We start from the raw sequence: 27,608 nt of genomic DNA, 5'->3' as shown, positions 1-27,608 counted from the left end.
GCGAAAGGCGACGAGAGTAGTAGGCGCAGGGATGGAGTTTACTGTCCGTGGAGCATCGCTGCGACAGGATGGCGCCAACTCCCACATCAGACGCGCGTCCACTTCAACGACGAACTGACGGGCCGTGTCCGGTTGAGAGAGAATCGGTGCGTTGGTGAATCGCCTCTTCAAATCCAGAAACGCTCGATCCGCCTCCGGATTCCACTTGAAGGTCCTGATACTGGAAGTCAAGGCAGTTAACGGAGCGGCCACACGGCTGTAATCCCGGATGAATCTGCGGTAGAAATTCGCAAACCCCAAAAATCTCTGGAGCTGCAATCTCGTACCGGGCTGGGCCCATTCCAGAACCGCTCTAACCTTCTCCTGGTCCATCCTAATCTCTCCCCTGGAGATGATGTACCCGAGAAAGGATGTCGTGTGGGCGTGAAACTCGCACTTCTCGGCCTTCACGAACAGGCGATTCTCCAACAATCGCTGCAGAACCTGCCGGACATGCTGGACGTGGTCGGAAGGTTCCTTCGAGAAGATCAGAATGTCATCCAGGTAAACAAACACAAAGAGACCGATCATATCTCTCAGGACGTCGTTCACCATACTCTGGAATACCGCTGGAGCATTGGTCAGTCCAAACGGCATCACCTGATACTCGAAGTGACCCATCGGTGTATTGAAACCCGTCAACCACTCGTCCCCCCTCTCTGATCCGGACCATGTGATACGCATTGCGTAGGTCTAGCTTGGTGAACACCGTAGCACCCTGTAAGGAGTCGAAGGCAGAACTCATCAAGGGCAGGGGATACTTGTTCTTGACCGTGATGTCATTCAACCCCCGATAATCAATACACGGTCGAAGAGAGCCATCTTTCTTACCCACAAAGAAGAATCCTGCCCCCAGGGGTGATGACGAGGGACGAACGAGACCAGCAGCTAGGGACTCCTTGATGTAGGTCTCCAAAGCCTCACGTTCAGGTCGGGAGATACTGTATAACCTTCCCTTGGGGTAGACAGCTCCAGGGAACAGGTTGATGGCACAATCATATGGTCGGTGGGGAGGGAGTGACAGAGCCTTCTGCTTACTGAACACTTCCCCCAAATCGTGATATGTCTCGGGAACCAGGGACAAATCTGGGGGTTTAGCCTCAATCACCTGACTGGGAACCGAATGGGAACAGGCAGTATTGAGACAGTTAGCATGACAATCAAGGCTCCAACTCGTTACCTTGCCCGTCACCCAATCGAACGTGGGATTGTGTTCCTTCAGCCAGGGGTATCCAAGGACCAGAGGAACATGGGAAGACGGCAGAATGAAGAATGAAATCATCTCCGAATGATTCCCCGACAACAGCATCTTAACCGGTTCAGTCCTCATCGTGATACGTGCCAGACTACTGCCGTTCAGAGTGGTCGCTTCAATGGCTTCCGGCAATTGCTCCTTGGAAAGCCCCAGCTGTTCCACCAACTCGGCATCAAGAAAGCTTCCATCGGCACCTGAATCGATAAAAGCGTTAATCGCTAAGCTCTGATTCCTGTTCATAAGGGTAGCCGGGAAACGGGGTCTGACAGAGGTATTGAGAGGTCGAAACTGGCTCGCTACAAGTCCTCCCAACTTTAGCGAGCCGCGCAGTTTGACGACCGCCGGGAACAGGTGGCGAGGTAATGTCCCGAACCACCACAGTAGAGGCAACAGTTAGTCCTACGTCTGAGTTGGCATTCCTCCTCGGTTAACCCGTGCCGCCCTACTTGCATTGGTTCAGAATCGGGAGACCGGACCTCTCCACTAATCCTGTGTGGTGGACGATGATCGACGTATTCTGGTCCAATCCCCGACCCGACTGGAACCTGAGAAGCTGATCGATTGGACGGAACCCATTGCTTCTCCCTCCTTCGCTCTCGGACTCGATTATCCACCCGAATAGACAAGGCTACCAAGCTGTCCAGGTCACTAGGCTCGGATAGGAGATCAACTCATCCTTGAGCTGCTCCGACAGACCCTGGTAAAAGGCCGCTTGCAGAGACTCCTCATTCCACCCACTCTCCACAGCCAACGTCTTGAACTCGATCACGAAGTCGGCCACGCTGCGAGTTCCTTGGCGAAGCGAAAACAGGCGCCTAGCTGCGTCCCCTCCCTCGGACGGAATGGTCGAAGAGCTTCCTCATCTCGGCCGTGAACCCCTGGTATGAAGCCATGCAGGGGTCTTGTCGTTCCCAAACGGCTGAAGCCCACTCCAGCGCTCGACCACGCAGCAACTCAATCACAAAGGCTATCCTAGCCTTGTCTGTGGCATAAGAGTAGGGCTGTAGATCGAACACTAACCCACACTGCATAAGGAAAGAATGGCATCTTCCCAGCTCCCCCTCATATTTATCCGGCGTCGGAACCTTGGGCTCACGGAAGGACACAGCTCCAGAAGCGGCAGGCGAGATGGGTGAAACCGGTAGTGGATCCTCCACCGGAAACTTGCGCTGGTTCTGGACCTCCGTCAGACCGGTAGAAAGGTTCCGAACTGCCAACGCGATCTCCTGTAGCTCCGTGCTATGATGGCCCAACATCTTCTCCTGATGGGTAATGGCATGGCGAACAGAGTCCAGGTCCGCTGGGTTCATTACTGGCCGGATCGTTCTGTCACGGTTTACTAAGCCAGAACCCAGAAGCAGACCAGGACAAGGTAAATTGAAACAAAGGTGAGTGTTTATTTAATAGATCCACGAGTGAGGCTGAATAATCCAGGGAACAGAGCGGGTGGCGTGGATGGGTTGTTGAGGGTGCAGTGGTAGGTCCAGTAATGGCTCGGCAGCCGCCGACCATCAGGCAGAGGTTGGGTGAAGGTTCCGGGTGAGTGACTGCAGATAGAACAAAACGGAGGTAAGTATACAGCAAGTCAAAAAGGTGCAAAACAACAAAACTAACGCTAGAAGTTCCAAGGCTGATACACGGACAAACATACTGTTCATGGCTAACGATCCGGCAGGGAATGGATGTTAGGCCAGAGCCTAAGAAGGGTGATGATCAGGACCAGGTGTGCAGATTGCTGATGGGATGCAGGTGCGGAAATCAAGAGAGCTCCCGCCTAGCAACGTTGCCCGGCAACCAGGCAGGGAGCGTTCCAGAACCCTCGGGAAACTGGAGATCCCGAGCAGAAAAACTAGTACACAGACAGGAACCGACTCAGACTGCCGGGATCGTTACAGGCCATCGAAATGTTAGCTATTAAAATCAGATCCAACAATAATATCAAGGGATTAGAAATCCTGGGCTTAAAAACAAAGGTGTCATTGTACGCTGATGATTCATGTTTTCTTTTAAATCCACAACTTGAATCCCTCCACAGCCTCAAAGAGGATCGAGATACATTTTCTAACCTCTCTGGATTACAACCAAATTATGACAAATGTACTATATTACGTATTGGATCACAAAAAAATAAAAAATGTACATTACAATGTAGTTTACCATTAAAATGGTCTGCTGGTGATGTGGATATACTCGGAATACATATCCCAAATGAAATAAATGATCTCACTCCAGTACATTTTAATAGAAAGTTAGCAAAAATAGACAAGATCTTGCTACCATGGAAAGGTAAAAACCTGTCTATTTGTGGAAAAATCCCCCTGATTAACTCTTTAGTATTATCCCAGTTTACATACAGTGGGGGAAAAAAGTATTTAGTCAGCCACCAATTGTGCAAGTTCTCCCACTTAAAAAGATGAGAGAGGCCAGTAATTTTCATCATAGGTACACGTCAACTATGACAGGCAAAATGAGGAAAAAAAATCCAGAAAATCACATTGTAGGATTTTTAATGAATTTATTTGCAAATTATGGTGGAAAATAAGTATTTGGTCAATAACAAAAGTTTCTCAATACTTTGTTATATACCCTTTGTTGGCAATGACACAGGTCAAACGTTTTCTGTAAGTCTTCACAAGGTTTTCACACACTGTTGCTGGTATTTTGGCCCATTCCTCCATGCAGATCTCCTCTAGAGCAGTGATGTTTTGGGGCTGTCGCTGGGCAACACTGACTTTCAACTCCCTCCAAAGATTTTCTATGGGGTTGAGATCTGGAGACTGGCTAGGCCACTCCAGGACCTTGAAATGCTTCTTACGAAGCTACTCCTTCGTTGCCCGGGCGGTGTGTTTGGGATCATTGTCATGCTGAAAGACCCAGCCAAGTTTCATCTTCAATCCCCTTGCTGATGGAAGGAGGTTTTCACTCAAAATCTCACGATACATGGCCCCATTCATTCTTTCCCTTACACGGTTCAGTCGTCCTGGTCCCTTTGCAGAAAAACAGCCCCAAAGCATGATGTTTCCACCCCCATGCTTCACAGTAGGTATGGTGTTCTTTGGATGCAACTCAGCATTCTTTGTCCTTCAAACACGACGAGTTGAGTTTTTACCAAAAAGTTATATTTTGGTTTCATCTGACCATATGACATTCTCCCAATCCTCTTCTGGATCATCCAAATGCACTCTAGCTAACTTCAGACGGGCCTGGACATGTACTGGCTTAAGCAGGGGGACACGTCTGGCACTGCAGGATTTGAGTCCCTGGCGGCGTAGTGTGTTACTGATGGTAGGCTTTGTTACTTTGGTCCCAGCTCTCTGCAGGTCATTCACTAGGTCCCCACGTGTGGTTCTGGGATTTTTGCTCACCGTTCTTGTGATTTTTTACCCCACGGTGTGAGATCTTGCGTGGAGCCCCAGATCGAGGGAGATTATCAGTGGTCTTGTATGTCTTCCATTTCCTAATAATTGCTCCCACAGTTGATTTCTTCAAACCAAGCTGCTTACCTATTGCAGATTCAGTCTTCCCAGCCTGGTGCAGGTCTACAATTTTGTTTCTGGTGTCCTTTGACAGCTCTTTGGTCTTGGCCATAGTGGAGTTTGGAGTGTGACTGTTTGAGGTTGTGGACAGGTGTCTTTTATACTGATAACAAGTTCAAACAGGTGCCATTAATACAGGTAACGAGTGGAGGACAGAGGAGCCTCTTAAAGAAGAAGTTACAGGTCTGTGAGAGCCAGAAATCTTGCTTGTTTGTAGGTGACCAAATACTTATTTTCCACCATAATTTGCAAATCAATTCATTAAAAATCCTACAATGTGATTTTCTGGATTTTTTTTCCTCAATTTGTCTGTCATAGTTGACGTGTACCTATGATGAAAATTACAGGCCTCTCTCATCTTTTTAAGTGGGAGAACTTGCACAATTGGTGGCTGACTAAATACTTTTTTTTTACCACTGTGTATATATATATATATATATATATATATATATATATATATATGTATATGTATATGTATATATATATATATATATATATATATATATATATGTTTTTTATATGTATGTATGTGTATATGTATGTACAGTGGGGAGAACAAGTGTTTGATACACTGCCAATTTTGCAGGTTTTCCTACTTACAAAGCATGTAGAGGTCTGTAATTTGTATCATAGGTACACTTCAACTGTGAGAGACGGAATCACATTGTATGATTTTTAAGTAATTAATTTGCATTTTATTGCATGACATAAGTATTTGATCACCTACCAACCAGTAAGAATTCCGGCACTCACAGACCTGTTAGTTTTTCTTTAAGAAGCCTGGTTCATCCTTGGGAGCAATTTCCAAACGCCTGAAGGTACCACGTTCATCTGTACAAACAATAGTACGCAAGTATAAACACCATGGGACCACGCAGCCGTCATACCGCTCAGGAAGGAGACACGTTCTGTCTCCTAGAGATGAAAGTACTTTGGTGCGAAAAGTGAAAATCAATCCCAGAACAACAGCAAAGGACCTTGTGAAGATGCTGGAGGAAACAGGTACAAAAGTATCTACAGTGGGGAAAAAAAGTATTTAGTCAGCCACCAATTGTTCAAGTTCTCCCACTTAAAAAGATGATAGAGGCCTGTAATTTTCATCATAGGTACACGTCAACTATGACAGAAAAATTGAGGGGAAAAAATCCAGAAAATCGCATTGTAGGATTTTTAATGAATTTATTTGCAAATTATGGTGGAAAATAAGTATTTGGTCACCTACAAACAAGCAAGATATCTGGCTCTCACAGACCTGTAACTTCTTCTTTAAGAGGCTCCTCTGTCCTCCACTCGTTACCTGTATTAATGGCACCTGTTTGAACTTGTTATCAGTATAAAAGACACCTGTCCACAACCTCAAACAGTCACACTCCAAACTCCACTATGGCCAAGACCAAAGAGCTGTCAAAGGACACCAGAAACAAAATTGTAGACCTGCACCAGGCTGGGAAGACTGAATCTGCAATAGGTAAGCAGCTTGGTTTGAAGAAATCAACTGTGGGAGCAATTATTAGGAAATGGAAGACATACAAGACCACTGATAATCTCCCCTCGATCTGGGGCTCCATGCAAGATCTCACCCCGTGGGGTCAAAATGATCACAAGAACTGTGAGCAAAAATCCCAGAACCACACGGGGGGGACCTAGTGAATGACCTGCAGAGAGCTGGGACCAAAGGAACAAAGCCTACCATCAGTAACACACTACACCGCAAGGGACTCAAATCCTGCAGTGCGAGACGTGTCCCCCTGCTTAAGCCAGCATGTCCAGGCCCGTCTGAAGTTTGCTAGAGTGCATTTGGATGATCCAGAAGAGGATTGGGAGAATGTCATATGGTCAGATAAAACCAAAATATAACTTTTTGGTAAAAACTCAACTCGTCGTGTTTGGAGGACAATGAATGCTGAGTTGCATCCAAAGAACACCATACCTACTGTGAAGCATGGGGGTGGAAACATCATGCTTTGGGGCTGTTTTTCTGCAAAGGGGCCAGGACGACTGATCCGTGTAAAGGAAAGAATGAATGGGGCCATGTATCATGAGATTTTGAGTGAAAACCTCCTTCCATCAGCAAGGGCATTGAACATGAAACATGGCTTGGTCTTTCAGCATGACAATGATCCCAAACACACCGCCCGGGCAACGAAGGAGTGGCTTCGTAAGAAACATTTCAAGGTCCTGGAGTGGCCTAGCCAGTCTCCAGATCTCAACCCCATAGAAAATCTTTGGAGGGAGTTGAAAGTCCGTGTTGCCCAGCGACAGCCCCAAAACATCACTGCTCTAGAGGAGATCTGCATGGGGAATGGGCCAAAATACCAGCAACAGTGTGTGAAAACCTTGTGAAGACTTACAGAAAACGTTTGACCTGTGTCATTTCCAACAAAGGGTATATAACAAAGTATTGAGAAACTTTTGTTATTGACCAAATACTTATTTTCCACCATAATTTGCTAATAAATTCATAAAAAATCCTACAATGTGATTTTCTGGATTTTTTTTTCTCATTTTGTATGTCATAGTTGACGTGTACCTATGATGAAAATTACAGGCCTCTCTCATCTTTTTAAGTGGGAGAACTTGCACAATTGGTGGCTGACTAAATACTTTTTTTCCCCACTGTATATCCACAGTAAAACAAGTCCTATATCAACATAACTTGAAAGGCCGCTCAGCAAGGAAGAAGCCACTACTCCAAAACCGCCATAAAAAAGCCAGACTACGGTTTGCAACTGCACATGGGGACAAAGATCGTACTTTTTGGAGAAATGTCCTCTGGTCTGATGAAACAAAAATATAACTGTTTGGCCATAATGACCATTGTAATGTTTGGAGGAAAAAGGGGGTTCTTGCAAACCGAAGAACACCATCCCAACGGTGAAGGACGGGGGTGGCAGCATCATGCTGTGGGGGTGCTTTGCTGCAGGAGGGACTGGTGCACTTCACAAAATAGATGGCATCATGAGGAAGGAAAATTATGTGGATAAATTGAAGCAACATCTCAAGACATCAGTTAGGAAGTTAAAGCTTGGTCGCAAATGGGTCTTCCAAATGGACAATGACCCCAAGCATACTTCCAAAATTGTGGCAAAATGGCTTAAGGACAACAAAGTCAAGGTATTGGAGTGGCCATCACAAAGCCCTGACCTCAATCCTATAGAACATTTGTGAGCAGAACTGAAAAAGCTTGTGCGAGCAAGGAGGCCTAAAAACCTGACTCTGTTACACCAGCTCTGTCAGGAGGAATGGGCCAAAATTCACCCAACTTATTGTGGGGAGCTTGTGGAAGGCTACCCAAAACGTTTGACCCAAGTTAACCAATTTAAAGGCAATGCTACCAAATACTAATTGAGTGTATGTAAACTTCTGACCCACTGGGAATGTGATGAAAGAAATAAAAGCTGAAATAAATCATTCTCTCTATTATTATTCTGACGTTTCACATTCTTAAAATAAAGTGGTGATCCTAACTGACCCAAGACAGGGAATGTTTACTTGGATTAAATGTCAGGAATTGTGAAAAACGTAGTTTAAATGTATTTGGCTATGGTGTATGTAAACTTCCGACTTCAACTGTATATATATATATTTATTTGCGAGAAAAAACATGCGGGATTCGAAGTGATGCAGACAATTACATTGATGGAAGTTACAATCTATCAGCAATATTAAAGCTGATCTACCCCCACAAAAAAAAGGTAACACCGGTTGGTCAAACACATGTCAAACACATTTCTATGACTATCATTGTATGTGTCACGTCTCCTCCCATTGCTCCCCGCTGTGATTCGCCGGTCTACTGAGCCACCGGTCTGAGCGCACCACCTCGGCAACACCGGAATGGAAACCCAACGCACCCTAATCACCTCCAGTGCAACTGCACCTCATCCTCTCATCACCACCCCTATCGTTTACTCTATCTTTGTTATTTCGATTTCTCATTAAGTAAACCTTGCGTCTGCGTCCTGCCTCTTCGTATACTCAGTGCTCGTCACAGTATGCATCGTTTATCAAATGTTATTTGTCTCTGTTGACCAGGTGAAATGCTGTAAATACTGGCCTGATGACAGTGAGATGTATGGAGACATCAAGATCACACTGCTGAAGACGGAAACACTGGCAGAGTACACAGTTCGTACTTTTGCCTTGGAGAGGGTAAGTCCAACCATTCTGTACCTGCACATTTTTGACATTGAGTCTACGTCTATGACCAATATCACATGGCTTTTACTTATACAGGACAAATCCAAGCTATTACTAAGGATCTTTCCCACATTCTTTCCTTATTTTGGTTTCTTATGGCTTCACTGCTCAAACATACCATGATGGCATTGTTTCTTCAGCCAGCGTTTCCAAGCAGTATTCTATTATAGAGAGTCTGTGATGTTTATCAGTCCAACTGAACAGAACCAGCATTCAATCTGTCTCAATTATGAGGTGCTTCTGTTGTGGCTGCATCATACCCAGAGAACATGGATCCACAGAGGCCTCTTTGACTCTGTGTGATAAAAGCACTTGGCTGACATATAGCAGCCTGACTAGAGAGAGGTGATAGTAGGAAATAATACTCAGGCTCAATGGTTCTTTCCTCTCCTTTGTTACTGAGTTGGCCCCTGTACCAGTCCCCTTCCCAATACTCATAAACATTGCAGAGACAGCAGCAGTTGGCGTACACTGGTTTGAGTAGACGGTGTCTTACTGCCTGACGATGCATGAATACGATTAGAATAAACAACAGCTCCTGATGTACAGACCGATGTGACTCAGAGACGATGACCATCGAGGGCCCTCGGATTAAAATATGCCTGCAGTGAGAGGATTTAATAACTCAAGCTACTTAAACTCCCGCTCTCTGCCACACCGCTGAGGCGTTGCTGCTTCTTCGATGACAGCGCCTGCGTTTGAAGTGTTCGTTGCTCTCAGTGGGCCATCCTGTCAATCAACGCCAGGGTCTCTCCATGGAACGGCTCAGAGCAACTCTGCGGAGTGACAGTGGCACAAACACAGCATTATCGTTTCACTGTTGCCGCCACTCTCCGTGGGAGCACTACTGTATGGCACTTATCGAGCAGAGATTTTAGGAGAAGTTGACAGTTTGTTTTCACTGCGCCTCGTCTTCTGATTAAATTTTTTTGGGGGTCTCTCTCTATCTCTCTCTCTCTCTTCAAATCTTTGCTTTACTTTGTCAACTCGGCTCAGAGGAGGAAATTGCAGTGATGCGTCTGCCGCCTAGCTCCCCATTGAGCACGAGCCTCCTCAGGCACAGAGTAAAGCCTAGCGCTGGCTGTCAGATTGCAGCTGTAGTTAATGTGTCACATCCATGGTGGAGAGTTAAAACACACATGGGGATTCCAGTCCCACAGGACCATGTAGTCCATGCTTCACTGTAGCTGTACCGTACTGTAGGTGTACTCAACAATAGTGTCAGTTTGTTGCTGGATCTAAGCTGGATATCTTGACATTTAGAAAAAATGAAAAGCTGAAATGTCTTGAGTCAATATGTATTCAACCCCCTTGTTATGGCAAGCCTAAAGACGTTCAGGATAAAACATTTATTTCCACAAGTCACATAATACTTTGCATGGACTCACTCTGTGTGCAATAATAGCGTTTAACATGATTTCGAATGACTACCTCATCTCTGTACCCCACACATACAATTATCTGTAAGGTCCCTCAGTCGAGCAGTGAATTTCAAACACAGATTCAACCGCAAAGACAAGGGAGGTTTTCCAATGCCCTGCAAAGAAGGGCATCTATTGGTAGAGGGGTAAAAAAAAAAAAAAAAAAAAACTAAATATCCCATTGAGCATGGTGAAGTTAATAATTACACTTTGGATGGTGTATCAATACATCCAGTCACTACAACGATACAGGCGTCCTTCCTAACTCAGTTGCCAGAGAGGAAGGAAACCGCGCAGAGATTTCACCATGATGCCAATGGTAATTTTAAAAGAGTTACAGAGTTTAATGGCTGTGATAGGAGAAAACTGAGGATGGATTTCAAGCATATTGGTGGCTGCATCATGTTATGGGTATGCTTGTAATCGTTAAGGACTGGGGAGTTTTTCAGTATAAAAAATTAACGGAGTGGAGCTAAGCACAGGCAAAATCCTAAAGGAAAACCTGGTTCAGTCTGCTTTCCACCCTTTACATTTACGTCATTTAGCAGACGCTCTTATCCAGAGCGACTTACACCAGACATTAGGAGATGAATTCACCTTTCAGCAGGACAATTTCAGCAGGACAATTTCTCTTCACAACTGGCTATGTGATTATTGCAGCTCAATGGGTTTAACTTTTGTTGACAACTTCGATACCTTTTGGAAACAAAATAATTTTTAAAAGGAGGATGAGATCCACCCAAATCATTTGCGTTCCTGGATCCTTTCACAGCATTATAAGGCTGCGTTGAGACAATAACTTATCAATGACACAAGCCCAGCTCAGTTAATCCCTACCATTGTGATGCTGAGTTGTCATAATGCTTCAGCAAATGTACATTATACCAGGGGCATTGGTAGACACAATGTAAGTAACCTAATTTATGTCCCTCTAACTGCCCTGAATGCCTCTGCTGATCCTAAAGCTATTGTATGCAGTAATCATGTGCCTATGAACCAGATTTATACTGTTAGCACTGAAGCGGTGTGACCTAGTAGGAAGTCCACTGTGTGCAGCTCACCCTGCACTAACATAAATAACATGAGCATATCTACTTCTGCTAAGCTTCCCAGTAAAGCAATGAAAACAAGTAAACATCCCGGAAGAGAAGTGCTCAAAATAGCCCACGTTAACATATGTAGCTTAAGAAACAAGGTTCATGAAATCAATAATTTGCTAGCAACAGATGACATTCATATTCTGACTATCTCTGAAACTCACTTAGATAATACCTTTGATGACACAGTAGTAGCAATACAAGTTTATAACATTTACAGAAAATACAGAAATGCCAGTGCTGGAGGTTTTGCTGTTTATATTCAGAACCACTTTCCTGTTAGGTTCTAAATAAACAGAGTAAAAACTAACGGACAACTAGTAAAAGCTCAAACCAAGTTTATTCACCCACTGGGTCACACAGCTGCATAAGACAAAGACATGTTCCCACCAGCTCAAGTATTTATACCCCACTTTAGATGGAGTCTCCTCCTTTTCTCTAAACATGACATCTTTGTTGCTAGGCAGGAAGTTAAGTGATGTGGGTAATAAACTGTTCCTTCTTCATTCATGTGACCTGACCTGACCTGACCTCGGCCCCCATTCCTCACTAATCCACAGCTATCCACCCTTATCAGTGACCCCACCATATACATTCCTCCTACATATAACCATTAACTGCTGGTGTAGCAAGTATTTCAAATTACAACCCAACAACTGAAACCAGACTGTGGCCCTTCTCTCCATAGGATACCTAATATCTAGCAATGACATGTTCTGACAGAATATAAACTTTCTGCCTTCTCCTCTCTCCCTCAGTAACATGAATAAGGATATTTCAAGTTTAGAAGTCAGAACCCATCACTTAGAGGATTTCATGTTAAATACTATTGAAGTAATATGGCTACAGGTTCATCTGCCTCACCGAAAGCCCATTCTTGTGGGAAGCTGCTATAGACCACCAAGTGCTAACAGTCAGTATCTGGATAACGTGTGAAATCCTTGATAATGTATGTGATATCAACAGAGAGGTATATTTTCTGGGTGATTTTAAATATTGACTGGCTTTCATCAAGCCGCCCACTCAAGAAAAAGCTTCAAACTGTAACCAGTGCCTGCAACCTGGTTCAGGTTATCAGTCAACCTACCAGGGTAGTTATAAACAGCACAGGAATTAAATTATCAACACGTACTGATCACATCTTTACTAATGCTGCAGAAATGTCATTTAAAGCAGTATCCAAATCCATAGGATGTAGTGATCACAATATAGTTGCCATATCTAGGAAAACCAAGGTTCCAATGGCTGGGCCAGATATAGTGTATAAGAGGTCATACAATAAGTTTTGTAGTGATTCCTATGTTGTGTATGTAAAGAATATTTGTTGGTCCGTGGTGTGTAATGAGGAGCAAACAGACACTGCACTTGACACATTTATGAAATTGCTCTTTCCAGTTACTAATAAGCCTGTACCCATTAAGAAAATGACTGTAAAAACTTAAATCCCTGTGGCTTGATGAGGAATTGAAAAGTTGTATGGTTGAGAGGGATGAGGCAAAAGGAATGACAAATAAGTCTGGCTGCACAACCGATTGGCAAACATATTGCAAATTGAGAAATCATGTGACTAAACTGAATAAAAAGAAGAAGAAATTACACAATGAGACAAAGGTAAATTACATAAAGAATTATAGTAAAAAGCTTTGGAGCACCTTAAATGAAATTTTGGGGAAAAAAGCAAACTCAACTCCATCATTCATTGAATCTCATAGCTCATTCATCACAAAACCGACTGATATTGCTGCATACTTTAATGACTTTTTCATTGGCAAGATTAGCACACTTAGGCATGACATGCCAGCAACAAACGCTGACACTACACATCCAAGTATATCTGACCAAACTATGAAAGACAAGCATTGTAATTTTGAATTCCGTAAAGTGAGTGTGGAAGAGGTGAAAAAATGATTGTTGTCTATCAAGAATGACAAGCCACCAGGGTCTGACAACTCGGATAGAAAATTACTAATAGCGGACTATATTGCCACTCCTATTTGCCATATTTTCAATTTAAGCCTACTAGAATGTGTGTACCCCCGGGCTTGGAGGGAAGCAAAAGTCATTCCACTAACCAAGAATAGTAAAGCCCCCTTTACTTGCTCAAAAAGCCGACCAATCAGCCTGTTACCAACCCTTAGTATGTTTGGAAAAAATGGTGTTTGACCAGATACAATGCTATTTTACAGTAAACAAATTCACAACAGACTTTCAGCATGCTTATAGGGAAGGACATTCAACACGCACAGCACTTACACAAATGACTGATGATTGGCTGAGAGAAATTGATGATAAAAAGATTGTGCGGCTTTTGACATTATCTTTGAGTAAAGCCAGTGTGGCTATGTATGCGGATGACTCAACACTATACACGTCAGCTACTACAGCGACTGAAATGACTGCAACACTTAACAAAGAGCTGCAGTTAGTTTCAGAGTGGGTGGCAAGGAATAAGTTAGTCCTAAATATTTCTAAAACTAAAAGCATTGTATTTGGGACAAATCATTCACTAATACCTGAACTAAATCTTGTAATGAATAATGTGGAAATTGAGCAAGTGGAGGTGACTAAACTGCTTGGAGTAACCCTGGATTGTAAACTGCCAAGGTCAAAACATATTGATACAACAGTAGCTAAAATGGGGAAAAGTCTGTCCATAATAAAGCGCTGCTCTACCTTCTTAACAGCATTATCAACAAGGCAGGCCCTAGTTTTGTCGCACCTGGACTACTGTTCAGTCGTGTGGTCAGGTGCCACGAAAAGGGACTCAGGAAAATTGCAATTGGCTCAGAATAGGGCAGCACGGCTGGCCCTTGGATGTACACAGAGAGCTAACATCAATAATATGCATGTGAATCTCTCCTGGCTCAAAGTAGAGGAAAGATTGTCTTCATCACTACTTGTATTTGTGAGAGGTATTGACATGTTGAATACAACGAGCTGTCTGTTTGAACTGCTGGGGCAAAGCTCGGACACCCATGCATACCCCACAAGCGGTCTCTTCACAGTCCCCAAGTCCAGAACAGAATATGGGAAATGGTAGGCGCACAGTACTACATAGAGCCATGACTACATAGAACTCTATTCCACATCAAGTAACTGATGCAAGCAGTGAAATTAGATTTTAAAAAACATGGAACAGCGGGGACTGTGAAGCAACACAAACAGGCACACACACACGATAACATACGCACTTGTCACGTTGTATAATGATAGAAGACAGGCGCAGGAATACGTAATAGTTTTTTTTATTTCTCTACCAAACATAAGGTACGTCATGAAAAACACAGGGATGTAACCCAAAGAAAAGAGTGAGGTGTAAACCTCTAAAAAATACACGGGACGAGACCCGTAATAACAAGTGCACAATTACACGGTATGTAAACCATAATACAATGTACACTAACACTTAGCACGAAAGCTGATGCAACAGAGCACAGGTACTCACGAGACCAACGGACATGGGACAATAATCGACAAGGACAATGGGGAACAGAGAGCACATATATACACATACTAATCAGGGGGAATGGGAAGCAGGTGTGCGTAATGAGACAAGACAGTCCGGGGTTGGTGGTAATGATCCAGGTCAGTGACGCCTAGAAGGTCGGTGACGTAGACCTCTGGAGCTGGTGAACGGAATGAGCAGCAGTACCGGGGGGATCTGTGACAGCACTATACACAGACGTACAGTACCTTGCAAAAGTATTTTCCTATTTTGTTGCATTACAACCTGTAATTTAAATATATTTTTATTTGGATTTCATGTAATGGACATACACAAAATAGTCCAAATTGGAGAAATGAAATGTAAAAAATAACTTGTTAAAAAATATATCAAAATAATAAATAACGGAAAAGTGGTGCGTGCATATGTATTCACCCCCTTTGCTATGAAGCCCCTAAATAAGATCTGGTGCAACCAATTACCTTCAGAAGTCACATAATTAGTTAAATAAAGTCCACCTGTGTGCAATCTGTGTCATATGATCTGTCACATGATCTCAGTATATATGCACCTGTTCTGAAAGGCCCCAGAGTCTGCAACACCACTAAGCAAGGGGCACCACCAAGCAAGCGGCACCATGAAAACCAAGGAGCTCTCTAAACAGGTCAGGGACAAAGTTGTGGAGAAGTACAGATCAGGGTTGGGTTATAAAAAAATATCAGAAACTTTGAACATCCCACGGAGCACCATTAAATCCATTATTAAAAAATGGAAAGAATATGGCACCACAACAAACCTGCCAAGAGAGGCCCGCCCACCAAAACTCACGGACCAGGCAAGGAGGGCATTAATCAGAAAGGCAACAATGAGACCAAAGATAACCCTGAAGGAGCTGCGAAGCTCCACAGCGGAGATTGGAGTATCTGTCCATAGGACCACTTTAAGCCGTACACTCTACAGAGCTGAGCTTTACGGAAGAGTGGCCAGAAAAAAAGCCATTACTTAAAGAAAAAATAAGCAAACACGTTTGGTGTTCGCCAAAATGCATGTGGGAGACTCCCCAAACATATGGAAGATGGAACTCTGGTCAGATGAGACTAAAATTGAGCTTTTTGGCCATCAAGAAAAACGCTATCTCTGGCGCAAACCCAACACCTCATCACCCTGAGAACACCATCCCCACAGTGAAGCATGGTGGTGGCAGCATCATGCTGTGGGGATGGTTTTCATCGGCAGGGACTGGGAAACTATTCAGAACTGAAGGAATGATGGATGGCACTAAATACAGGGAAAGTCTTGAGGGAAACCGGTTTCAGTCTTCCAGAGATTTGAGACTGGGATGGAGTTTCACCTTCCAGCAGGACAATGACCCTAAGCATACTGCTAAAGCAACACTCAAGTGGTTTAAGGGGAAACATTTAAATGTCTTGGAATGGCCTAGTCAAAGCCCAGACCTCAATCCAATTGAGAATCTGTGGTATGACTTAAAGATTGCTGTACACCAGCGGAACCCATCCAACTTGAAGGAGCTGGAGCAGTTTTGCCTTGAATAATGGGCAAAAATCCCAGTTGCTAGATGTGCCAAGCTCATATAGACATACCCCAAGAGACTTGCAGCTGTAATACCTGCAAAAATTTGGTCTACAAAGTATTAACTTTGGGGGGGTGAATAGTTATGCACGCTCAGGTTTTCTGTTTTTTTTGTCTAATTTCTTGTTTGTTTCACAAGAAAAATATTTTGCATCTTCAAAGTGGTAGGCATGTTGTGTATATCAAATGATACAAACCCCCCCAAAATCCATTTTAATTCAAGGTTGTAAGGCAACAAAATAGGAAAAATACCAAGGTGGGTGAATACTTTTGCAAGCCACTGTACACATGGATTTTGTATTGTAGATATGTGGTTGTGGTGGAGTAGGGGCCTGAGGGCACACAGTGTGTTGTGAAATCTGTGAATGTACTGTTATGTTTTTAAAATTGTATAACTGCCTTAATTTTGCTGGACTCCAGGAAGAGTTGTTGTCACCTTGGTAGCAGCTAATGGGGATCCATACTAAATACAAATACAAAGCTAAAACAAATGGCCAAATCTACACTGGAGTTGCTTACCAAGAAGGCAGTGAATGTTCCTGAGTGGCAGTGTTACAGTTTTGACTTAAATCTACTTGAAAATCTATGGCAAGACCTGAAAATGGTTGTCTAGCAATGATCAACAACCAATTTGACAGAGCTTGAAGAATTTTGAAAAGAATAATGGGCAAATGTTGCACAATCCAAGTGTGCAAAGCTCTTAGAGACTTACCCAGAAAAACTCACACCTGTAATCACTGCCAAAGGTGCTCCTACAAAGTATTGACAGGGGTGTGAATACTTATGTAAATTAGATATCTGTTTTGCATTTTCAATACATTTGCTAACATTTCTAAAAACATGTTTTCACTTTGTCATTATGGGTATTATGTGTAGATTCTGTAACTCATGTAATCTTCTTTTTATTCTTCTTCTGATGCTGTGTTTCCACAGAGGGGCTACTCAGCTAAACACGAGGTGCGTCAGTTCCACTTCACGTCCTGGCCGGATCATGGGGTTCCCTACCACGCCACAGGCCTGCTGGCCTTCATACGGCGGATCAAAGCATCCACGCCCCACGATGCCGGACCTGTGGTCGTCCACTGCAGGTCAATGCACACTGCACTACACCACTTCCTGCTAGCTGTCAATGCTCATGCAACCATTACTACTTTGTGTTTTCAAAGCTTTAATGCTTAGTCCCAGTGGGCAAAACTGGTTTAAATGACAACATTATAATCAGTTTTACATTCATTATGAGCCCTGATTGTATTATTTTAATGTCACCCAAGGAAAGAGAGCCAAGAGTTGCTTTCGACCCTTATCTGAATGCTGTTATTACAGTATTGTATGTGAAGGCTTATCCTAAAGGGTCAAAGGTCAGTGAGAGTGACATGTTGTTCTCCCTGTGTCAGTGTGGGGGCAGGACGCACAGGCTGCTACATCGTGCTGGACGTCATGCTGGACATGGCCGAGTGTGAGGGCGTGGTGGACATCTACAACTGTGTCAAAACCCTCTGCTCACGACGCATTAACATGATCCAGACAGAGGTGAGTGGGCTGGCCACCCGCCCAATCTAGCATCCCAACCTACAGTACATTTCAGTGGGGGAAGATAAAAGGAGTCACACCGCTCTGGTCTCCTGTATTGTGTTTGGGGAACTCAGAGAGAGTGAGGGGATTATTTTAGCCTAGCTCCCCCACGGGGACTTGTGTATAGGTCGATGGTTTCCGAGATGCGAAGGCTTACATTGTCTCAGAGCCTCGCAGAATCACGTGGCTTTTCTTTCGATGATATAGCATATCTTAACCTTATTATGTAAATCCAATATTGGTTTAGCTGTTTATTACATTTGTAGTTATTTGCAGGGGTGCTCTAATTAAATATATACACTGCAAGTGTTTGTTTATTTAGACGTATTTATTCAGTCTCCCACCGCTCTTTGATGTACAATATTATAGCTTATGTTTAATTCACATCATGGCAGGTAGTGAGATTTCTCTCTCGCCACCCCTCCACACCTCGTACTCTTTCTTTGTGATATCATCCTATGTTCTTCATGTTCTTACTCTCTCTGTTCTGTTGTTCTCTCTCGCTCTCTCGCTCTCTCGCTCTCTCTCGCTCTCTCTCCATACCCCCCTCTCTCTCCCCCCTTTCTCTCTCTCTCTCTCCACACCCCCCTCTCTCTCCCCCCTTTCTCTCTCTGCAGGAGCAGTACATATTCATCCATGATGCCATCCTGGAGGCTTGTCTGTGTGGAGAGACGGCCATCTTGGTGAATGAGTTTGCCCTCACCTACAAAGACATGCTGCGGGTGGACTCTCAGAGCAACTCCTCCCAGCTACGAGAAGAGTTCCAGGTCAGTCACACACCGGAATGAAATAATACGCCTTCTGTTTTGTTGTGAAATACTATATGTTTTCAGTGACTTCCCAGAAAAGGTTAATGCACAACAACAACTTGATATTCAAGTACAGGTTTCAGAAAAACAAATAATATTTGAAAGTATTTTGAATACAGTACCAGTCAAAAGTTTGGAGACACCTACTCATTCCAGGGTTTTTCTTTATTTTTACTATTTTCTACATTGTAGAATAATCGTGAAGATATCAAAACTATGAAATAACATATATGGAATCATGTAGTTACCAAATAAGTGTTAAACAAATCAAAATATATTTGAGATTCTTCAAAGTAGCCACCCTTTGCCTTGATGACAGCTTTGCACACTCTTGGCATTCTCACAACCAGCTTCACAAGGTAGTCACCTGAAATCCATTTCAATTAAAAGTTAATTTGTGTAATTTTTTTCCTTCTTAATGCGTTTGAGCCAATCAGTTGTGTTGTGACAAGGTAGGGGTGGTATACAGAAGATAGCTCTATTTGGAAAAAGACCAAGTCCATATTATGGCAAGAACAGCTCAAATAAGCAAAGAGAAAACACAGTCCATCATTACTTTAAGACATGAAGATCAGTCAATCCGGAAAATTTCAAGAACTTTGAAAGTTTCTTCAAGTGCAGTCGCAAAAACCATCAAGCGCTATGATGAAACTGGGTCTCATGAGGACCGCCACAGGAAAGGAAGACCCAGAGTTACCTCTGCTGCAGCGGATAAATTCGTTAGAGTTAACTGCACCTCAGATTGCAGCCAAAATAATTGCTTCACAGAGTTCAAGTAACAGGCACATCTCACATCAACTGTTCAGAGGAGACTGTGTGAATCAGGTCTTCATGGTCGAATTGCTGCAAAGAAACCACTACTAAACACCAATAATAGGAAGAGACTTGCTAGGGCCAATAAACACAAGCAATGGACATTAGACCGGTGGAAATCTGTCCTTTGGTCTGATGAGTCCAAATTTGAGATTTTGTGTCTTTGTGAGACGCAGAGTAGGTGAACGGATGATCTCCGCATGTGTGGTTACCACCGTGAAGCATGGAGGAGGAGGTGTGATGGTGTGGGGATGCTGTACTGGTGACACTGTCTGTGATTTATTTAGAATCCAAGGCACACTTAACCAGCATGGCTACCACTGCATTCTGCAGCAATACGCCATCCCATCAGGTTTGTGCTTAGTGGGACTGTCATTTGTTTTTCAACAGGACAATGACCCAAAACACACCTCAAGGCTCTGTAAGGGCTATTTGACCAAGAAAGAGAGTGATTGAGTGCTACATCAGATGACCTGGCCTCCATAATCACACAACCTCAACCCAATTAAGATGGTTTGGGATGAGTTGGACCACAGAGTGAAGGAAACGCAGCGTGCTCAGCATATGTGGGAACTCTGTTTGAAAAGCATTCCTCATGAAGCTGGTTGAGAGAATGCCAAGAGTGTGCAAAGCTGTCATCAAGGCAAAGCGTGGCTACTTTGAAGAATCTCAAATATATTTTTATTTGTTTAACACTTTTTTTGGTTACTACATGATTCCATATGTGTTATTTCATCGTTTTGATGTCTTCACTATTATTCTACAATGTAGTAATAGTAAAAATAAAGAAAAACCCTTGAATGAACTTTTGAACGGTACTGTATGTCTCAGAAAACCATTAAAAAATATATATACAGTGAGGGAAAAAAGTATTTGATCCCCTGCTGATTTTGTACGTTTGCCCACTGACAAAGAAATTATCAGGGAATGCTCCTAATCTCAGCTTGTTACCTGTATAAAAGACACCTGTCCACAGAAGCAATCAGTCAATCAGATTCCAAACTCTCCACCATGGCCAAGACCAAAGAGCTCTCCAAGGATGTCAGGGACAAGATTGTAGACCTACACAAGGCTGGAATGGGCTACAACATCATCGGCAAGCAGCTTGGTGAGACAACAGTTGGTGCGATTATTCGCAAATGGAAGAAACACAAAAAAACTGTCAATCTCCCTCGGCCTGGGGCTCCATGCAAGATCTCACCTCGTGGAGTTGCAATGATCATGAGAACGGTGAGGAATCAGCCCAGAACTACACGGGAGGATCTTGTCAATGATCTCAAGGCAGCTGGGACCATAGTCACCAAGAAAACAATTGGTAACACACTACGCCGTGAATGACTGAAATCCTGCAGCGCCCGCAAGGTCCCCCTGCTCAAGAAAGCACATATACAGGGCCGTCTGAAGTTTGCCAATGAACATCTGAATGATTCAGAGGAGAACTGGGTGAAAGTGTTGTGGTCAGATGAGACCAACATCGAGCTCTTTGGCATCAACTCAACTCGCCATGTTTTGAGGAGGAGGAATGCTGCCTATGACCCCAAGAACACCATCCCCACTGTCACTGGCTATAAGGTGAATGCACCAATTTGTAAGTCGCTCTGGATAAGAGCGTCTGCAAAATGACGTAAATGTAAATGTCAACCATGGAGGTGGAAACATTATGCTTTGGGGGTGTTTTTCTGCTAAGGGGACAGGACAACTTCACCGCATCAAAGGGACGATGGACGGGGCCATGAACCGTCAAATCTTGGGTGACAACCTCCTTCCCTCAGCCAGGGCATTGAAAATGGGTCGTGGATGGGTATTCCAGCATGACAATGACCCAAAACACACGGCCAAGGCAACAAAGGAGTGGCTCAAGAAGAAGCACATTAAGGTCCTGGAGTGGCCTAGCCAGTCTCCAGACTTTAATCCCATAGAAAATATGTGGAGGGAGCTGAAGGTTCGAGTTGCCAAACGTCAGCCTCGAAACCTTAATGACTTGGAGAAGATCTGCAAAGAGGAGTGGAACAAAATCCCTCCTGAGATGTGTGCAAACCTGGTGGCTAACTACAAGAAACGTCTGACCTCTGTGATTGCCAACAAGGGTTTTGTCACAAAGTACAAAGTCATGTTTTGCAGAGGGGTCAAATACTTATTTCCCTCATTAAAATGCAAATCAATTTATAACATTTTTGACATGGGTTTTTCTGGATTTTTTTGTTATTCTGTCTCTCACTGTTCAAATAAACCTACCATTACAATTATAGACTGATCATGTCTTTGTCAGTGGGCAAACGTACAAAATCAGCAGGGGATCAAATACTTTTTTCCCTCACTGTATATATGAATATATGCAAGTTATTTAAACACAAAAATACTATGATTTGATGACTGCCAAACATTTGATGAAGACTAAAACACTTACTGTAAAACTTCAATTAAACGCAGTCTCAAATAGCTGCCTGTCACTTTTAATAGCATGGCAACGACACACATATCAGCAAATAAACGGCTGCTTCAAATAAACGTGTCTAAATTAATTGTTTATGAGGTTACCATGAATTACCATGAATTGTTTAAGAGGTTTAATGTTTGATTTGTTACATTACATAATTCAGTAATGATTAGAAAAAATTATCGCAATCATAAATTTTTACCGCCAGTATGAAACTGCTAGCCATTGGCTGCTAACAGCTGAAATTGTCAACAACTTTGGGAGTACAGACCCCCAGAAATCGGCTGATCACCATCTGTTGTTTTTGATTATAGAGGCATACTAAAGCAAAAGAAACGTGACCGTATGTAAATGATAACACATTAGTGCAGGAAATGAAAAAAGGGATTAAAATGCTGGAAATTAATGCTGAAATTAAACAATTAACTATGCAAATCAGTAAAAATGGTGTGCATTAAGGAAATAGACACCTGGCTCAAATAGAAGCCTTTCTCTGATAAGCGCCTGTTGTGTTCAGTGATTTTAATAAATTTTTATTTATTTTATTTAACCTTTATTTAACTAAGCAAGTCAGTTAAGAATAAATTCTTATTTACAATGACGGCCTACCCCGGCAAAACCCGGACGACGCTGGGCCAATTGTGCGCCGCCCTATGGGACTCCCAATCACGGCCGGATTGTGATACAGCCTGGAATCAAACCAGGGTCTGTAGTGACGCCTCTAGCACTGAGATACAGTGCCTTAGACCGCTGCGCCACTCGGGAGCCAAATAAATGCCTGGGATATTGATTGAAGTTTTACGGTAGTTGAATTAGTATAAATATATGATCATAAGCACATGGTTTGGAGGGCTCTTAGATATTAATCTTAATATAGCCTATAGCTAGAATAAAATACATGAGGGCCATTAGAGTAGACCACTTTTGCAGCTTCAAAATGACTAACACATATATGAGTGAGACATAAAGTAATATATTAACTTTGTGATTATTACAATAGCAACATTGTTGTTACATAGGACTTTGGAAATTGCTTTATGAATTGCATAATAATGGAATTATTACACAAGTGGAATAAGGAACAGTCCCTATTCCTCGTGTACAGTAGTGACAAAAACTCTCAGCTCATTGCTCTGCAATTAAAATACAATTACCAAAGTATTATGTAACAACATGCTAATAGCTAGGAAAGTGTATAAGAGGTCATACAATACGTTTTGTAGTGATTCTTATGTTTATGATGTAAATAATATTTGCTGGTCTGTGGTGTGTAATGAGGAGCAGCCAGACGCTGCACTTGACATATTTATGAAATTGCTTATTCCAGTTACTAATAAGCACGCACCCATTACGAAAATGACTGTAAAAACTGTAAAATCCCCTTGGATTGATGAGGAATTGAAAAATAGTCTGGTTGAGAGGGATAAGACAAAAGGAATGGCAAATAAGTCTGGCTAAACAACCGATTGGCAAACGTACTGCAAATTGAGAAATCATGTGACTAAACTGAATATAAAGAAGAATAAACTACATTATGAAAGAAAGATAAATGAGATAAAGAATTATAGTAAAAAGCTTTGGAGCAACTTAAATGAAATTTTGGGCAAGAAGGCAAACTCGACTCCATCATTCATTGAATCAAATGGATCATTCATCACAAAACCCACTGATATTGCCAACTACTTTAATGATTTTTTCATTGGCAAGATTAGCAGACTTAGGCATGACATGCCAGCAACAAACGCTGACACTACACATCCAAGTATATCTGACCAAATAAGCATTGTAATTTTGAATTTCGTAAAGTAAGTGTGGAAGAGGTGAAAAAAGTATTGTTGTCTATCCACAATGACAAGCCACCGGGGTCTGACAACTTGGATGGAAAATTACTGAGGATAATAGCGGAAGATATTGCCACTCCTATTTGCCATATTTTCAATTAAGCCTACTAGAAAGTGTGTGCTCTCAGACCTGGAGGGAAGCAAACCTAAGAATAGTAAAGCCCCCTTTACTGGCTCAAATAGCCGACCAATCAGCCCGTTACCAACCCTTAGTAAACGTTTGGGAAAAATGTGTGTTTGACATGATACAATGCTATTTTACAGTAAACAGATTGACAACAGACTTTCAGCACACTTATAGGGATGGACATTCAACAAGCACAGCAGTTACACTGATGATTGGAGGAGAGAAATTGATGATGAAAAGATTGTGGAGGCTGTTTTGTTAGACTTCAATGTGGCTTCTGATATTATTGATCATAGTCTGCTGCTGGAAAAACATGTGTTATGGCTTTACACCCCCTGCTATATTGTGGATAAAGAATTACCTGACTAACAGAACACAGAGGGTGTTATTTAATGGAAGCTTCTCCAACATAATCCAGGTAGAAATTCCCAGGGCAGCTTTCTAGGCCCTTTACATTTTCAGTCTTTACTAACGACATGCCATTGTGTCTATGTATGTGTGTCTATGGATGCGGATGACTGAACACTATACACGTCAGCTGCTGCAGCGACTGAAATGACTGCAACACTTAACAAAGAGCTGCAGTTAGTTTCAGAGTGGGTGGCAAGGAATAAGTTAGTCCTAAATATTTCAAAACTAAAAGCTTTTTATTTGGGACAAATAATGTAAAAATTGAGCAAGTGAAGGTGACTAAACTGCTTGGTGTAACCCTTGTAAACTGTCAAAGTCAAAACATATTGATACAACAGATGCTAAGATGGGGAGAAGTCTGTCCATAATAAAGAGTTGCTCTGCCTTCCTAACAGCACTATCAACAAGGCATGTCCTACAGGCCCTAGTTTTGTCGCACATGGACTACTGTTCAGTCGTGTGGTCAGGTGCCACAAAGAGGGATTTAGGAAAATTGCATTTGGCTCAGAACAGGGCAGCACGGCTGGCCCTTGGATGTACACAGAGAGCTAACATTAATAATATGTATGTCAATCTCTCCTGGCTCAAAGTGGAGGAGAGATTGACTTCATCACTACTTGTATTTGTGAGAGGTATTGAAATGTTGAATGCACCGAGCTGTCTGTTTGAACTACTGGCACACAGCTCTAACACCCACGCATACCCCACAAGGGATGCCACCAGAGGTCTCGTCACAGCCCCCAAGTCCAGAACAGGCTATGGGAGGCGCACAGTACTACATAGAGCCATGACTACATGGAACTCTATTCCACATCAAGTAACTGATGCAAACAGTAGAATCAGATTTAAAAAAATAGATAAAAATACACCTTATGGAACACTGAGGACTGTGAAGAGACACAAACACAGGCACTATACACACACGTACACATGGATTTAGTGTTGTAGAGTAGTGGCCTGAGGTCACAAACTTAATGTGTTGTGAAATCTGTTGTGATTGTATTGTAATGTTTTAGAAATTGTATAAACTGCCTTAATTTTGCTGGACCCCAGGAAGAATAGCTGCTGCCTTGGCAGCAGTTAATTAAAATGTAATGAAATCACATGTTATTGGTCACATACACATATTTAGCAGATGTTATTGCGGGTGTAGCGAAATACTTGTGTTCCTAGAGTGCAGTAGTATCTATCAATTCACACCAATACAAAGAAATCTAAAAATAAAAGAATAGAATTAAGAAATATATAAATATTAGGACGAGCAATGTCAGAGTGGCATTGACTAAAATACAGTAGAATACAGTATATTCATATGAAATGAGTAAAACAGTATGTAAATATTATTAAAGTGACTAGTGTTCCATTATTAAAGTTACCAGTAATTCCATGTATATGTACATAGGGCAGCAGCCTCTAAGGTGCAGGGTTGAGTAATTGGGATCCATAATAAATACAAATAAAATGTTGCTCCAAAAGTAATTACAGTTTTATTACACAGGCACAAATAGTTGTAGTCACCTCCAAATGAACTGTTTGTTCCCACAGAAAAATTGTTCCAGGGGAACAAATAGTTACTCTGGAGGTGATTACAACTATTTGAAAACAGATCCCAACAAATGACTACTTTTTAAAACTATTTGAAAGCAGATCTCAGAAAAGTACTACTTTTTTTTAAGGTCTGGTGCGTGTGTCCGTGCAGGTGTATGTGCGTCCGTGCGTGAATGTGTGCTTGTGAATGCGTGCCTACCTGTCTTCTTGCATGTGTGTGTGTGCGTGCAAATGCATGTGTGTTTGCGAACGGCAAAACAAGGATTCCAGTTTCCTCTCACCTTTGAAAGTGTGTGATTGTCATTCAAATCCCCCATGATTTGCGGGAAGCTGGGAATGTGGTGGTCTCAGAACACTTTATTTGATTCTGATTAGGACAGAGGAGCACCAGCTGTGTTCCCACATGCATTAACTTCCTCTCCCAGTCCTCCAAACAGTACTGTCTACTGACTCTACTCTAAGAGCAGCCGCATTGATTCGAGGTTTCGCATTTCAAAGTACTGCATTTCATACTGGAATAGGCCCCCACGCATCCCCCCTTTTAAATTTCAAGTTTTAATGTCATGTGCACAAGTACAGTGACATGCTTTTCTTGCAAGCTCTAAACCCAACAATGCAGTAATCAATAACAATGTAGTATGGACAATCAGAGAGGGGATTTATCATTGTGGCCCAGGTGGCACAAAATAATCAAAGGTCTGACCGCATGGAGATGCTTGGGAAAATGGTTACAACAGGGGATCAGAGTGTTTGTGTCTCAGGTGAAGAGGGTGGATCTGATCTCCATCACCTAGGACTTGACATAGATTAAGTAGATTAATCAAATCTCACATTGTTATCAATTTCTGCTCAATCTGCATGCTTTCTCAATCAGCTTTAACTGTATGTGCACTCGTAAATCAAGTTATTTCTCGAGTTGGGCTCTGGGATATAACAGCTGTTGAGTATCTAATTTTATGGTGGATTGTGGAGGAGGGGGGTTGAGTGTGTTGGAGTATGTGAGTATGTGCGTGTGTGCTTGTCTGGCATCTGTTGTGGGGGGGTGGGGATGTTGGGGGGGGGGGGGGGGTATGGGATGGACCGCGGGGATTATTTGCTAGGATAATAATTGCTTATTAATTAAGTGTAATACAATGGCAATCCGGGTTATATGTTGGAATCCTACGCGTGAACTGCCGACATTATTACGCATATTAATTGATAATGATGGAAAATAGGATATGCATAATAAAAATAATTTAAAAAAAAATATATATATATATATATAGAGGTGAAAGCATTGGAAATGCTTTTGGCGGTTAATCTGCTTCTGTTTTGTGGGTGCCACTGTGTGCTGTTTTCGATGGATGGGTCCTGGCCTCTCGGGGCCTTAGGGATACGGAGGGACGTGGGTGGGATGCTGATCACTGGGATGACGGCTCAACTTGGGATGGGGAGGGGCTTTAGCGGGGGAATTAGTGGAGAACA

General features: G+C 42.7%; 1 protein-coding gene across 5 annotated transcripts in view; it reads left to right on the top strand.

The window, feature by feature from the left end:
* The window catches only part of LOC121585925 (receptor-type tyrosine-protein phosphatase U), a 362,429-nt gene that overhangs the window by 304,327 nt on the left and 30,494 nt on the right, over positions 1-27,608 (top strand). For all 5 annotated transcript variants that reach the window (XM_041902265.2, XM_041902267.2, XM_041902266.2 and 2 more), the window contains 4 exons: positions 8,866-8,982; positions 17,517-17,671; positions 17,978-18,113; positions 18,773-18,922. In XM_041902265.2, the coding sequence (XP_041758199.2) occupies positions 8,866-8,982; positions 17,517-17,671; positions 17,978-18,113; positions 18,773-18,922 (558 nt within the window). The remainder of the gene's footprint in view (positions 1-8,865; positions 8,983-17,516; positions 17,672-17,977; positions 18,114-18,772; positions 18,923-27,608) is intronic.

The sequence above is a fragment of the Coregonus clupeaformis genome, chromosome 17 (assembly GCF_020615455.1).
Source record: "Coregonus clupeaformis isolate EN_2021a chromosome 17, ASM2061545v1, whole genome shotgun sequence".
Taxonomy (NCBI): Eukaryota; Metazoa; Chordata; class Actinopteri; order Salmoniformes; family Salmonidae; genus Coregonus; species Coregonus clupeaformis.
Note: the sequence above shows the minus strand (reverse complement) of the source record. Positions and strands in the feature narration are given on the sequence as shown.